At 38.3% G+C, this 15740-nt stretch overlaps 3 protein-coding genes across 5 annotated transcripts; all 3 read right to left on the bottom strand.

Moving 5' to 3' along the window:
* Positions 1-1303: 1303 nt before the first annotated feature.
* Positions 1304-5867, bottom strand: LOC144215917 (E3 SUMO-protein ligase PIAS2-like). Its single transcript, XM_077745132.1, has 14 exons — positions 5627-5867; positions 4829-5030; positions 4636-4723; positions 4509-4559; positions 4146-4236; positions 3916-4050; positions 3728-3833; positions 3442-3515; positions 2948-3108; positions 2597-2730; positions 2318-2504; positions 2036-2175; positions 1921-1958; positions 1304-1613 (listed from the first exon to the last, which is right to left on the bottom strand). The coding sequence occupies exons 2-14, from the start codon at positions 4938-4940 to the stop codon at positions 1395-1397; spliced, it is 1536 nt and encodes a 511-aa protein (XP_077601258.1). The 5' UTR covers positions 4941-5030; positions 5627-5867; the 3' UTR covers positions 1304-1394.
* Positions 5868-6728: 861 nt separating this feature from the next.
* On the bottom strand, positions 6729-11897 carry LOC144215941 (ubiquitin-conjugating enzyme E2 L3). Its single transcript, XM_077745170.1, has 4 exons — positions 11764-11897; positions 9271-9366; positions 9004-9190; positions 6729-8139 (listed from the first exon to the last, which is right to left on the bottom strand). Exons 1-4 carry the CDS (start codon positions 11788-11790, stop codon positions 7985-7987), a joined length of 465 nt encoding a protein of 154 aa, XP_077601296.1. The 5' UTR covers positions 11791-11897; the 3' UTR covers positions 6729-7984.
* Positions 11898-13032: 1135 nt separating this feature from the next.
* On the bottom strand, positions 13033-15374 carry LOC144215932 (carbohydrate deacetylase-like). Of its 3 annotated transcripts, none has more exons than XM_077745158.1 (6): positions 15263-15374; positions 14371-14546; positions 14080-14239; positions 13883-13982; positions 13620-13797; positions 13033-13473 (listed from the first exon to the last, which is right to left on the bottom strand). In XM_077745158.1, the coding sequence occupies exons 2-6, from the start codon at positions 14532-14534 to the stop codon at positions 13158-13160; spliced, it is 918 nt and encodes a 305-aa protein (XP_077601284.1). In that variant the 5' UTR covers positions 14535-14546; positions 15263-15374; the 3' UTR covers positions 13033-13157. The 3 variants fall into 3 exon arrangements, with proteins under 3 accessions (XP_077601284.1, XP_077601282.1, XP_077601283.1); XM_077745156.1 differs by lacking the exon at positions 15263-15374 and adding an exon at positions 15021-15199; XM_077745157.1 differs by lacking the exon at positions 15263-15374 and adding an exon at positions 14686-14824.
* Between the last annotated feature and the right edge of the window lie 366 nt (positions 15375-15740).

Raw genomic sequence — 15740 nt, 5'->3', positions numbered from 1 at the left:
ATAGTTAATTCCTCCACCTACACAGCGGATTGATGTGTGGTCGTATTTTATTGTAGTGATATTGATTAGCACTGAGCTTGTCAGTGGTGCATAAAATTAACACTGTGTTATAGAGGCATGGATTTCTTTTGGCCCTTGACAAGATAACCCATTATTGGATGACTGTTGCTAATTTGTTTTTGTTTATTCAGAAGTATAAGTAAGTATTGGTTCCAATGATAAGACAATTAGTGACAAATAGGTCTAGCGCAATAATCTTTGCCACTTCTAATTGCAACAGGATTCGCAGTCAATTAAGCAATGTTTATTTGTGATTGCATTTGCTAATACGGGTTTTCACTCTTTCAGTCAGTTGTAAAGAAATTGGAATAAATGTCTGGGATTGAATGCTTTTACTGGAATGTCATGGTAATTGTTTCATAATTATTAATAGTGTCCGTCTATGTAGTTTAGGTATCACTGAATTGGACCCTGTTCAAAGAAGAAACTAAATTGGTGACCGGCCAAGGGCAGACCTTTAAACCCCAGATGTCCTTAAATATCATTTTCAGTTAGAACCCATTTCCTTTGAGCAAGTCCAAAAGGATTTAAAAAGATCTTCAATTAAAGCTTTTAGGAGCCACTTCAATTATTTTCAATTCAAAGTCAGGCAAAACTCATACCTGTCAACCTCGAACCATTTGTGATCTTACCAAATTTTGTTTTCGCCCTTACATATATGTATAAATACATGGAAAATCTTACCACTTTACTTTTTTGTAAAAAATCACGAACAACAAGTAGAAAATGAAAGTAAACATAAACAAGGGAACAGGAAACGGAAATCACATGGTGAAAGTGTTACAAAACGAAATGTTTATCATGATCTTTTTTTTTTAGCCAATCAGAGGCGCCGGTACATATATCACTTGGCAGACATGCGTTTCCGGGAAGAAACAATGGCGGATGGTGAAAAATGGCTAGAAAGTGCCTTAATTTATTTTTTTTTCTCAAAATCACCGTTTAGCGTACCATTTTCATGTGTACAGCGTACCAATATAAAAATGGGCTTTCAGTTGTACCAATTACGGCGAGAACGTACCAGTTGACAGGTATGAAAACTACCAACATTTTCATTTATTTTTTGGTAAAGAAATAAGTCCTGTCTAAAATGACTTTTTCAAAAAAACAATAAATCACAGTGGTAAAAAATTTGCATGTTCTCAGTTGATGTTCATCAATAATTAACCTCATGGCAGAAAATTGGATTAACATATTTTGTTAAGGCAGAGAAACATATAGAAAAAGATTTACAGAACCAATAAAGTTGAACAGTTTTTTTCATACAGTTTAGAATATAAAAAAAAAAAGTCTTAGAAAATAGACGTGGAATCAAAAGTCCAGGAAAAGGTGGCTCAGTCTAAAGAAATTATATCCGATATAGTGTTGTCAGTTCCTACCCCAGCACTTCTTTCTCCGCCTTGGATGCCTCGACTGTCGTGGACAGATACAACTGTGTGGGAGTTTGTTCCGTAGCGGCCGCCGGAAATTAGGGCTGCGCTAGTGCTAGCAGAAGTGACACTCTGCATGGAATTTGCCAGGTTTTCCAGAAACATGGGAGGAGGCCTGTAATGCTGGAAAAAAAGAAACCATTTCAAAATAAAAGGTCTTTCCAAGAAAGCAATAGAAGAAATTGTGATTACACTTCCAAATACTGCCTGAATTGTTAATATACAAATATGATGATATTTCATTTTGGGTGGGTAGTGTTATTGTGTGCATCGAAAAGTGCTTAGTCGGCAATAAAGGGACCATTTTTCTATGAACATGTGTATGCAGTATAATATAAAGTTTAATAAAAAGTTTTTTTTTTCTCTTAAATACACTGATTAAATTGAATTTCTGATTCTGGCAGTGAAAGGCCACAATATATTTACATACCTGAGAGTCCGCTTGAATTAAAGAGAACAAGTCCAGGCCTAAAAAGAGACAAATCATGAGAATATTCAGTTTAAATGCATTTTTAATAATAACAGCTGGGTGTTGATAGACTTACTCTGCATGTCTGTGGGGATGCTAGCCAAGGTGGATGGATGAAATGGGACTCCAAAATCGCCCAGTGAAGAGGTCAGATAGGACGTGTCCAAGGCCTGGACAGTTGGCATGCGTAGACTGGAAGGCTGATAAGACAATACCCTGAGAAGAAAGAGTCCGAAATTTAGCTTTGGTTCCGACACCAGTGAGGAAAATTGTCTACGATTGATTTTTTTGTTTGTTGAATCGAATATTAAGAATCATTTATTCAATGATTATGAAGGTAGAATTTGTGCATTCTTACCCCTTTGTATGCATGTCTTCAGTTTTGGAAATGTAAACACAGCGTTTCTTAAGAGGGGGGTCTGGGCTGTCCTCCTCGTCATCGGAGGATGAGCTTTCCACAGTCAAATCGATGATATCAACCTTCTTTGCGGGGAGGGGCTCAGTAGCTTGTGGAATCACCAAAGGTTGTCGCAAAGGAGCCACAGCTGAAAACATCAAGACGTAGGGAAAAATATTTCTTACTAATGTACATCTTCACAACTCCAATTGAAAGAATGTTTTTCCAGGACATACTCACACTCAATTTTTGTGATCAACCGAGATGAGACCGTGACAGACTCTTTCTTCGGTCTCATTGGACACCAGGTACCATCCTCCTGGAACTTGATTTCATCCACGTCCGAACAGTCATTCAAGATCTCCAAGAATAATCTAAATCATGAGTATTGGCATATTTTAATGACCAATATTTAGCCCTGTATCCATTTTCAATAACATTTACCATTCATTAGAGTGCAGTGGTAATACCCATACTGATTTGTATACACATTTTTACGGTCATTTTGACTTTATATTAGTGTCCCACAATGCATAGTTCGGTTTATGTCCAAATTTGTATTGATAAAAATACATAAATAACGGAACCAACCCATCAATGATGAGGCTTTCATATGCAGCCTTTTTGTCACAGACAGGACAAACCCAGGAAGGTTTCTTTTCATTCATTTGCAAGTAGAGGGCAGCATCGAAGCATTGAAGGTGACAGCAAGTCACTGCTCGGCAAGGAACCGTAAGTCGCATCTTACCCAACTGGTGGAAAAATGAAAACTTGTTAGTTCAACTTTAATTGCAAAAACACTATTTTAAAAACGACTCTAATGTTCACTATGTTTTTCTGAAATTGTTTTTTTTTTCCTGTAGATAATTATTGAAGAAACCCAATCAAAATGAAGACTGATTTAATGAGTCCATGGTTATATATAATATACTCTCTGGATTGAAGTACTGTAGATCCAATATTTTAAGCATTAGTGACACCTAGTGGCCTCAAGTGTTCATCATCTAGCGCTTTGTTAAATGATTAGTTTGGCGTTATTTTGGCTCCTTAAAAATGACATAATTATAATACAAAGACATATTTACCGGACACAGGAGGGAGACTCGGAGACTTGTCGTAGCAACTTCACTCTCTGGGTCTGCAGTCAGCTTCTCTTTAACTTGAGATGGCATAAGACAGAGAAAGAGAACAAAATGTATCTTTTAAACACCATGCAAATCATAATGAACCAATCTTCACATTGATATAGCCTGGTCAACTAGAACAATATACTGGGTTTAGAAAAAACTATATATACATGTAGCATGCTTTTTGATATGAGAGGATAAATACATGAATGAATGAACAGATCTAATTTAGCAGTGCCATTACTTTGCGCTCTGGAGTGGTCTGGGTTTCTGATCCCCTTCATCCTCAGCCTCTGAAGGAGCAGTGGGGATGTTAGCTGCCTCACCAGGTACACAGATACAGAGTAGGTCTGCAAACATCAGAAGGTGTGTCCCAACATAAGGTACAGTTGACAATAAGAAGAAGAAAGATGAATTGAGTAAGTACATCACCTTCCCAATTTCAGGTGCCCAAGTTGCTGAAATCTGATTGGGTACTGCAGAGCTTAGTCGGACCAATGAAGTAATGTTGAGAGGTTTTCCTGGTCTCTTTTGCTCGACACCATTTTTGGGGGGTGGTGCAAAACCCTAATACAAATGTAGGTCCATGCTGAATTAGTCAAACATTATGTTATTACGTTATACTATGACCTACAATATTTCAGAGCTACACAAATACTTACTGGTAAAGGAAACAGTTTTCCATTGACCTTTATACAAAGACTGTTTGGGTAATTGTCTTCTTGTTGACAACTTGTCTCTGACAAGCAAAACCTGACAAAAGAGGACAAGATAAATTATTATTGTCATTAAAGTCAAACAAAGAGTTGATTGTAACAAAAGGAGGATAATGGTCTATTTATTAACACAGTACAGGTACACGGTACATTAGAACCTTGTACTGTATCTTAATGTCCCTATTTCATGGTTCAGGTTGATTTTAGGACCCCAATTTGGTTTTCAGACCCCCAAATAGGCTAAATGTAATATTTGTGTGCACTTTTTTTGCAATATCATGCCTCACTTGAGAATCCAAAGAGCCCCACCTTAATTGAATTTGTACCATATAATCTCTTCTGCCACCTGGAAGAAAATCCCTGTAAAGAAACAAAGTTAAGTATGAGACTTGGATTAGAAATGTGTTTCTGAAAAGAATTCTTGACAAAGACTCACCTGGATATGCATACTTCCCGAACTTGCTGTGGCGTCAAGGCAAAGACAAAATACTTTTCTTGATGGTATCTTTGTGTAGTACTTACGCCTGAAAACATGACCAATGTAAAATTAAAATGTGTTTATTGTGTCACCAAGATTAGTAGACATGATTCAAAAGTTAATAATAAAATGGAAAAAAATGAGTACAGACCTAAACTAGAGGGCTTCATGAGGATATCAAGCACATCATAGAAGGGCAGTGATTTCATCTCCACATCCGGGTGAACGGGTGGGATTGGGGGCTCCGGGTGCTGAAGACTCATGGTATTTTTTTTAAAAGCTTGCTTCAGCAGTCGGCAGTTAAGGTCTGTTTCAGCAATGACTCCCGCAGAGATTTATGTGTTCATACGGCCCTGAAATTACAGGAATATGCAAAGTTTGTACATAAAACAACAAAAGTAGATCATTGGTCTCATTTTTTTGTTCATTTAAAAAGAGACGTCAGTTTGGTGACAAGAACAATTCTAGAGCACTGTAACGTGTTTAGTGAACGATTCCGATGCCTAAATAATTATAAAATTGAGGTATGCACTACTACAACCACACACGGAGACAGCTAGATGGTATATAGATAGGTTTTGTTTACAAAAGACGGCGCCCCCAGGTGTTTCACCGAGTCGCTTTGTGCCACTGGATGCCTTTTTTTTCGGGCATAATTTACCCCCATGGCCAAGCTAATAACGTCAAAATGTACACTTTCAGTACAATAAACCAGTAGAATGTGAAACTGTATGTTAATGAGCCAATAGACCGCTTGCTAATCATAGACTGCAAGCAGTGAGGTACAACAGTATGTTTTCATATTTTGTGTGAAATCTAAACTTTCTTCTCGAACGGTTTCTACAATTATAATCGAATAATCATCTCCAGGAAATTAACTAGATGTTAGAAGCAAATGGAATGTTAACATAATGGAGTCAGTAGTATTAACATTTTTGTTTTCGCCTACCGGATGCTCCTCAAACAACGCCATCTTGTTCTCGTTCATCCCTTCTGTGATTACTTCCAGGTTAGCGTTTTGGCGACAGCTGGACAGCAATTCCACTTCAACAATCTTATTTCCTAAACTCACTTTTAAATCATGTCATGCTCGCGCCTTCCATCAGATCGGTTAAAGTGACATGGAGAGCAAAAGTGGCCCATGTAGAGAAGTAGTGTATGTTTGAGAAATGGGGCGAGTGCACATTAATGACGCCATTCAATGGCGACGGCAATTAAAGGTGACATGACTAAATTACTGTCGTGACAATTACTACTGTGGAGCTCAGATTTTTCTAATTCAACTTTAATAAAGCAAACCATTAACCAGCGCGATTTTGAAATGAGTGACGTCTTTTATTTGCCTTCGTTGTATTTATTTTTAAAGTAAAGTGTTCTGATTCTGTCACTGTGATTTTTGTGTGCCAACTTTTCTCCTTAAATTTACATTACTACCGTTTTAAATCCATATCATTGCCCATGAAGTGATGTTACTCCCAAATTCTACTTGCTTCTTAAAAGTCTCTATAGTTCATGTATCATAGAGATGAAGAGGTTTCAAAACCTTATTTTCTGTAACATTTATTCGCTAGGGGTGCTGGAGCCAAGCCCAGCCAACTTTAGACACCAGGCAAGGGACACCCTGGATTGACGGTTTTCTGTAACGCTTCTAACATCCTATGGTTTTCAACCCCTGCCTGCAAGAGTATGGAAACGTACAAAAAAGGTGGCCAAAATCCTGAGAATATTGCCCACAATTTACTCAGTGGTCCTAATTTTATAATTCTAAAACTGAAACAACGTTGGTATTTTATAGCAATTAAGTTTGTTAATTTCATCAGTCCTAATTTGACCAATTTATATACATTTTTTAGAAACATTAAAGACGATTAAAAAAATTGAAGCATAATTTTGAAATTTGTACTGAAGTGTTTGAAATACACAAATTAATATTTGAGTGCATGGACTTAAATTGGTTGTTGACTATTGTACAACACCAGAATAAGTCTACTGCTCACTGTCCATTATTTGGGCTCGTGTAGCTTAACTAGTATACAAACAGTGAGGCAAAATGGTTAGCCATCTTTATTACGAAACAAGAACTGAGACTGGATCAAACAGCTGTTATGCATTGCTTTTTGGCCACTCAGTCACCTTTCTGTGCAACTGACATACCCCTTAACCGCTAGCCCTTCTCCCAGCTCGCTTCACGGTGCTGTCTGAGCTCAACTGCGCTCCGGGCGAGCGACTCAGCCTCCTGGTTCGGAGAACTCGCCCCTTGTAGACCATTTAAGTCAGTTTCAGCACTGGAAGCTGGCAGTTGATCTACTGCCAGAAAGTGGTTGCCAGCATGTCTTAAATGAAGATGGTGACACTGCAATGGCTTTTAGTGGGAAAAGACATGGACAGTACAAATTTCCTACTTTGACAATTTTATATATCAAAGTGCCAATCCAAATTATTTTGGTAATTAAAAGAACATTACAAGGCATTTGTAAGGGAACAAAAAAACCTTCACACAGGGAACAAGTGTTTTTGTACAACTAATCAAACCCATAAAAATACGTGTAACGTGTTCTCTAAAAGGAGCTTGCTGAGAATAATTGGGTTTTTTTTTTTTTTTTTTTTGGTGACAAATACAGAACTTCTATAAGAATTCAATTCACATGAGGGACAGCAATAGTTTGCCTCTGCTCAGAGGGTTACAATCTGGGCAAGGGAAAATGTAGGATTATTCCACAGAATACAGTGCAAGTCTAGAAGCAGTGGAAGTCAGTTAGGGAACTGCGGTCTGCCAAAACAAATGATACTTCTACGATTTTCTCTTTCCCTTCATGTGTTACTGCTAATGTGGCTAATAGAATGAGTCATCCACCCTTTTTAAATCTCTGGAGAAAAAAAAATCTATGTGAGATCTATTTAACAATCTTTTATATTTGAAGAAAAGCAAACAGTAAAACACATTACTCTTGAGTATTCCTATTCAACTCTCCATGTCTTAGCCTATTTTTTTTTTTTTCATTTTGACTTATTTAAGAGTAGAAAGTTAGTGAAGGTATGGAAATCTATGGCTGGGAGGAGGGATAGGAAGCGGTCTGATCCACAGAGCAGATGGGAAGGGAGGCTGAGGCTACCACTGCCTGCTTCAGCTGGGCCGCTCCCGGGGTGCAAGATGGAGGGAGCAGTGTGGGGCGCAAAACGGAGGGGAACGTGAATGGTAAAGGAGGGTAAAAGATGGCGATTTAGAAAGGGCAGGTGGGAAGAAAGATTTGGTTGGGCAGATACGAGGTAAGGGGGAGAAAGAGAGGGCTAAACGCACAGCAAGTGATCAGTCCATTGGCCGCTTTTCGCCATGTTTCTTTGTAAACTCTTCGGCGTTCTTCAAGAATTTTTTACGGTCCTTTGAGTATTCTTCTGCTAGGTCTGCCCTCAAGGGATGTTCTGGCTGAGGGTCATTCACCAGTGCAATGAGAGACTGAATTACTGCAAGAGAAAACATGTGGTCATACATTTCAAAATAAAACATTGTATCAAGAACAAGGAGTTCCACTCTTTTGCTCGAGGATATTATAACAGGCAATTTGTTGCGAGTACACAACGCAATTAGATGTACATAATACCCGTGTCAAACAAAAGGATTTCCTGTTATCTTTGGAATGTCTAACTATTCAATTATGCCATTTAAGGTTTTACCTACTTTAGTCCCTTATTTATTTATGGATGATTATCAGAATGAAATTTGGTACATTTTTGTTTACCATCGATCCTTGGAGTACAGATTATGTTAATTAATTGCAAATTTCCAAATTATATTTGCAGTGGGTATAAGATACAATCAATCTGGTCTGCCAGGTTAAGGTGATGTCAGATAACCTGATCTGCAAGTTTATGTTGAATTTCATATGCGTGTGGTTGAAGGCAGTTGTGAGCTGTAATTTTTTTTGATAGTTAGAACACTGTTGCCATCTCCATCCTAGGATTTTTTTTTATGTCAAACTGGAATAGATTTTTTTGCTCTTTCTTTACTCTTGTGGGAATTCTTAGCATTGAGTAGATTGGTGGTAGTGACTATGTTAGCATAACAATAGGTCTCTGCAACTGATTTCCACATGGAAAAACAGGTCGAAGCGCTTCCATTCAGGTGGCATTTTGTGGATTGTACTGTATTTGTAATTACATGTTTAAAACCACTTATTAAATCCTCTACCAAGCTCGTAACATTACATACAAACTTTACAAATTGTTGTATGTAGATCATATTTTGATTTCTCTTCTCTATAGAAGTGTCAAAATTGTTTGAGCTAGTAGAAATGAATTGTTTAATAGTGGCCAGAATAATACACCCACCTTGGTCAGTTTTGGTGGCTGGCTTCCAGTTCTCTGCACTGATAACCGGCAAACACACTTGGCCCTTCTCATCAATATTGGGATGATAGATCTTTGTTTTGAACGTGATCTTGGGGGGCTTGAAAGGGTACTCGGTGGGAAAAATGATCTCGATCCTGAATGCGCCTTTGTCATAGGGAGGGTTGTCCTAGGAAGAAACAGAGAACATAATAGCAATAGAATAGAAAGTCGAAAAAGTGTCAGTGCAGTTGAATAGGAGTTACTTACAGGTACAATGAGCCCTTGCCATGACAATAGGTTTGATTCCTCAACTTGAATGTTTCTGAAATTTTTCATTCCGGATCTGCGAATCTCATCAAGTTCCTGTGGGAGGGTGGGGGTTAAGGGTAAAGAAGAAAAAGACATTTAAGCAAAATCCATTGGGCTACAATTGTCTACAATTCACCTGCTCACAAGGCTTGAAAATGCCCGTAAATTAGTCACGTGTGGACACCAGCATTACTGGGCGATGCTAAGATAAATGTATTTATAACACTCTGTGCTTCTTCTGAAAACAATTGCACTGTATAGTTCCCAAATGTAGGTATTCTGTCTATTACTTTAAATACTGTATTCTATTGTTTCCTATGGTTTATATACTGTTATTTAAATTTGTTTATTTTGGTATGTGTTGTAGTAACCAGTGAATTCCACCAATGGGAAATGAACAAGGAACTATTGTATTCAAAATTTTCAAGGGTGTGAGTAAAAATGTTATCCGGTCACACTTGTTGTGTGAGTGCATGTATTTAATACTCCCAGAAAGCATGGTGCTTGAGTCACTTTTGTTTTTAAAACACTTTTGATCATTCTCAGTTCACCTCAAAGCTCATTTTGACTGCTCTCCCCAAAGTTAGCAAAGGAACGCAAAAAGGGTTACCATGGTGATGTGACAGCAGTATTTATGAGCTGATGTGCACGTGTAAATGGGTAGCTAAATATTTTGCAGTAAACAGAATAACAAAGCCACTATTGGCTGGCTATTTGGCCGTGCAAGTAAATAATGTGTGGAGTGGAAGGTTCTACATCCAAGGTGAAATGGTGGTCGCCTTGTGTGGGCCGATTCAAATAGATCACTCTGGTGCGAGTACAAATAATAGTTTGGTCACCCTTGCTGGAGTTGAAGCAACTGGTCAGCCTTAGCAGTTACTGCAATGCCTCTGCCTGTGAAATAGGGCTTCGAGCCAAGTAGTCGCCAGCCTGCATGATCATGCTGTACCTCCCCCAAAATTGGGTATGATTAAATCATTTATTAAATCAATAGTGCAGAGGGGTGAGATTGTGAAACATATTACAGTGTAATAGCAGATATTAATGCATGCGATCGCATCTTGATGCTTTCATTTGCAGTGAGTATTGAGGAGCCAAAGTGTTTTTCTATAAACCTATGGCAGTGATATTAAAATGAATTTGCACTTTCATCACTGGACTGCGACCATTAATAGTTATTTTTCACTTGTACTATACACTAAATGTATATATTTTGAGCATAAAGAAATAAAGTTCATTATAGTCGGGAAAGAAACGTTATAAATGATTTCAAGGAACTATTTTCAAACATGCTGAAATAAAAAATTCCATCCAATGTTCACTGGCATAAAATGTTTTGGGGACACTCACTTTGGATCAATGATTGACAAATGAACACATGATCTGGATTATCATGGGGTGTGCCCTTTTGAAAGGTCTTCACACACACCAGTGAACGATAGGTTTAATAGGCACCTTTTCCAGAATGTCAACTTTTCACCTCTAAGTTTGTCAACAAATCTATCAAATTTACCGCAGTGCAGTAACATCTGCTTTTACTAAAGAGACTTTTTTTTGCATTTTTGATGGTCCAGACGTGGGGAAACGTGCGTCAAATTATTTGTATAAAATTTAGCATTGTTGTATGCTAAATTCATAATAAATTTAATTGTAATGTCAGGTGACAGTAGTTGTTCAGCTATACAAAACACGTTGTTTTTTAACATTACAACTAGAACTATTGAATTTATGCAAAAACATTCACAATTGAATAGTGCATTTAATCAATGTATTTTAAGGAGAGAAAATACAAACATTATATCGATAAGAGTTAGAGTAACGAACTCAGGGTATTAAACAATAACCGTGACAGGAATCGTATGATGAGACAAAAAAACGAAACAGGAAGACACAGATCCAAGTGCTAACTCGAAACTGCAACCCTCAAATTATACACATCAATAATTAAAATTACATCAACAGAAGTTACAAGTTGGGACTTGAACCTAATCCTGATAACATAACCACACTCATTTACGTCAACGTTCGCCGACAAGCTAGCTTAACCAGCAGCTCGGATCCGAGGATAGCAAGTTAGCTGATTAGCCTAGGCGACGCATTGTGCCTTGGAAATTCACCGTATCACGCGAGCGTCATCGAACACCGACGCCTCGATTGTGCACGCAAATCCGACCACGGTCAAATCTTTTCACGTCGCCAAGCAAGACTATTCTTAGTTGATCTATTTTCCCTGGACATAGTTACTGGCCTTATTTGCCGGTTGCTTCGCTTTCAAATATCAGATCGACAAGGTAGTGACCTCGTTAATAAAAATGGGCTTCTTAGAGCAGATGTCTTCAAATACAAGGCAGACTATGGTCCGGCCGGGTCGAATATTCACGTATGGCTCAACCACCCGGGCATCGAAACGTAATTCAGGTGCAGGGACTACAACGAAATCGGATGATTTACCTTGGCCAGCCTCCTGCTCGCCGCCATCTTGAAACTTCTGTATGAGTTCCCAGAATGCACAGCGAAGAGAATATGGGTCTTGGGGGTGGGGGTGGGGAAGGGGAGGGGATTTGGGGGTTGATTTGAATGCTAGACCTCAAAACTCGCCTACGCGTGCAGGAAAAACATACATTACAAATTTTAAAATAAAACAGCAAAACATTAGAACTAGAAAGCTCATTCACGTGGTAAATAAAAAAATAACAACGATATATTAACAAGTGACAACAATTAATGGTATAGCATTAATAGCATAGCAGATTTAGAGAAATCGATATTATCGCTTGTGATGCATTACTTACTGTACTTTCTATTATTGTTTTTGCACTTCCGGGAAGAGGATGACTTCATTGTATAGCTGGTCTCTCCACATTAACAATAGTCATACAGCCCTATTGAATTGCGTACGTGACAGTTACTTAAACTGTTAATTTTGAAATTGGAAACATTAGTCTAAAGCCGAGCCTCAGTGATTCTCCACGCATCCCTCTTTCGTATTCGAGTGTCGACCCTTGAAACAGAGGGGTCGCGTTAGAATACCCCCCCGCGATATGGAACGATGCTTCAAGTATGACGTCACTATTTGTGCTATAACGTAACATTGCGTGTTGTGGCAAATATCGAACTGCATCTGTCAACAAACCATTCAGATTGTTTATGATACATATGTCTGGGCCACCTGATGTAAATTGCAATTTCTATTCTTACATCCTAATCAACGAATCAAATCAAACGTCTAATAGATTATAATATATTGGTAACCTGCATAAATGACATGTTTAAGTAGTACAACACATTGCATTGGATCTTAATTAATTGGGTTCAATTAGTGTTTTTTGTCATCTAAAGACCACAAGTGTATATTTACTTTGGATTTTAGCAATGTTAGAGGTGAACACTTGGGCCTACTGTGCAACTATAAATTCAATATTGTTTGTTTGTGGTGGTACATTGTGTTTTTGGAGCTTTTACTAAGTGTGAATCGTTTGGAAACAATTTGGTTCCCAAATAAATGTTAATTCCTCTATGTGATCACAGTACCCCCTGCTGACCAAAACTTGAAAAATGAGTACGTATATCGTCTGCATGTCTCCTTATTCTAATTGGTAATTGCAAAAAGCTCTTCAAAATCATTACGAAACAAGAACGAAAATGTTCACCTCATCAAAAAATATATATGTTCATTTTTAAAATAAGCAAATACAGTTTAGTAATTGCCAACAACAAATAATCTTTTAGTTTCAAATTTAATATTTTTAATAAACTGTAAAGAAAATTAAAATGCCATTCTGAATCCAACAGTTAAAACATACAATTCATGTTGTTATGTAACTCTCTTATTCACATATTAATATTCATAGGTCTTTAAAAGCACATAGCTGTACTCGCTCCTGGTGGTACAAGGCAAGCAGAGACAAGTCAGTGAGTACATTTAGCTCGTGTTGTCGGTCTTCTGACTGGGAAAAGTCATCCGGTCCTTCTCCACAACCACCTATTTGTGGGTGACTAGGGTAACCTGGGTGCACCATGAGTTCTGCTGTGACCACAGACTCTTCAGAACTCGAATTGTCTCGGTTGGACATACTCAAGGCATGGCTGAAGGCCCTCTTCAGGTTGGGGACAGACATGTTCTGGCCGACTGTGGTTAATCCCAAGTAGACATCGGGCCACCTGTGGATATGGAAATGTTGAATTTGTTTTTCATTGACAATACAACTTGCAAACTGATACAGTCAGGAATAGGTGTTTGCATTCAGTATAGTCATTCACCATCTAAATTAAATCCTCATTATTCACACACACATGCACACACAAACCTTATTCCATAACGCCTGAAGACAGGAATGGAGTCTTGGGCATCTTTCTCCACCTGTGTGTAGAATCTTTGGAGATGTACTGGAAGCCATGGACAGCTGTGTAAACCTGGTTCGACTGGAACGCGAGTATATGGAATTCTGTGATCTGAAAGGACTTGTGCAAACACCTCACGAACCTCTACAACAGAAGATCATTCATATGTGGTATATACAGTATCATAAATATGCAAGTATAGTTGAGAATTTGACTCAATTTGACTTACCTGGGAGTATATGAACATGTTGATGGCCATCCATGTGATGAGGTAGGTGACCAGTCAAATCTCTAAACCGCCTGATCTGGTTTCTTAGCTCGAGATCCACCTAATTTTTTTTTTTTTTTAAAGATATTTAATTTGACATGAAAAAATAATGACTAACCGAATAAGGGAATACATATAGGTGATACTCATCATAGTACCTCTTCCATGCTTAGCTGCTGTCGTCCTAGTGCCTGACGGAAGCCCATCTTTCCATGAAAGAAGCCATGCTCATTTACAAGTGTAGAGGTTTGTTGGAGATTCTGAGATACGGGCATGCCTTCTGACAGGTTGGCATGGAGCCCAATTGGAATGCTGTGCCTGATAAGACAAGTGTATTGTTCCAAAGTCTTAGGGCCAATTACGTGCATCAACTGTTGAATAGTAATTGTAACATTTCTGTATATCATTAAAGTCAAGTGAGTCAAAATTCTCAAGATCTGCCACATTACCTTTTAGCCAAATCTGCTGCATCCTTGGCAGCAGATGCATTAACTAGCAGTGACACTGAGGAAATACCTCCAGCTTTAAAGCAGTCAACAATTCCTTGATTCCTTTTGGGACAGTAACCAAAATCATCCCCGGTCACCACCAGCATAATTCTGGGCTGAGGCATTGTTACGTGTTACTGTGGAAGACACAATGATGGACAAAGTTTACAGAAGTTTTCAAGTTGGGTTTGGAAACACTGTTACTCAAACTACTACATAAATCAATGTTTACATATGTGTACATGTATGTATGTACATGTATGTACGCAAAAGCACCTGAACAAATAAATGAGAACTCCAGTAAGGAGGCCCTTGGCTGTGTCCGGGATACGTGACGTCATGGGGAAACAGACGGTGCCAAGAAAATCGTGGCAAAATCAATTCACACAACAAAACACAATTACCGTTTTCATCGAGAATTACTCAAATTTCATTTAACATCCCTTAATTACTTTAATTAGCTTGCTACATTTCAGTCTTTCAATGTATGCCTCCCGTTCAATGTCGCTGTAAATAAATGCTATACTAGTACACCCCGTTCAGTGTGAAAGACACGACTCACACGTTACGTCGCGCTATGAATAATTATATGGATAATTTCAAAAACTTACATTTAGCCATTGTATTGAATTCGGTGGTCCATGTAACTCAAACGGCGAGAGCATGTAGCTTGTAACTAGGAGAACGTCTCATGTGTATGAAGTGCGAAGCCATAGGTTGCCACACGAACATCGTCAATGTCCTGTATTCGCGGATAAGGGACGTGCCTGCGCGGCGGCCATCTTGGTAAGGGCACATGCCCATCAAAATCAATTCGTTTATGTCTTAAAAGCAATCAAATAATCGTACTTACGTTCTCTATATTTACAGTACATGTGTGGTAAGAACTGAGGAGTGAAATTGCCAAAAAGGGTTATTTAGGGGCGTTGGAAAGTTTTTAAATAGGTGTCCTAATTTATGAAATCACTTTAATTAGAACTAATATATTTATAGAACTTTCAGAAACCACACTTGAAGCATTTATTAGCCTGTCATTTCGTCCTTAAACGTGGAGCCTCGCTATAGAAAAATTTATTTATCCATGGAGTTTTTAAATCCATAGCATCCGGGTGCGCAGGTTTAAGCCACACCTTCAAAGTCACCTGCTAATCCTCCGTCAACTGTTGATAGATGGGGAAGGTCTCGACCGACGACACTTCATGTTCACATTCTTCTTCTTGATGTCTTGATGGATGCTTTCGAGTGCCATAAATTAGTAACAGGTTATTTTTGGATTGGCAATTTGAATGACATATTCTTTGCATTTTAGAGCAGATGAATCTAAGGTTTTT

The sequence above is a fragment of the Stigmatopora nigra genome, chromosome 22, assembly GCF_051989575.1.
Source record: "Stigmatopora nigra isolate UIUO_SnigA chromosome 22, RoL_Snig_1.1, whole genome shotgun sequence".
In the NCBI taxonomy this organism is placed as follows: Eukaryota; Metazoa; Chordata; class Actinopteri; order Syngnathiformes; family Syngnathidae; genus Stigmatopora; species Stigmatopora nigra.
This window is presented reverse-complemented; position numbering and strand designations above follow the sequence as displayed.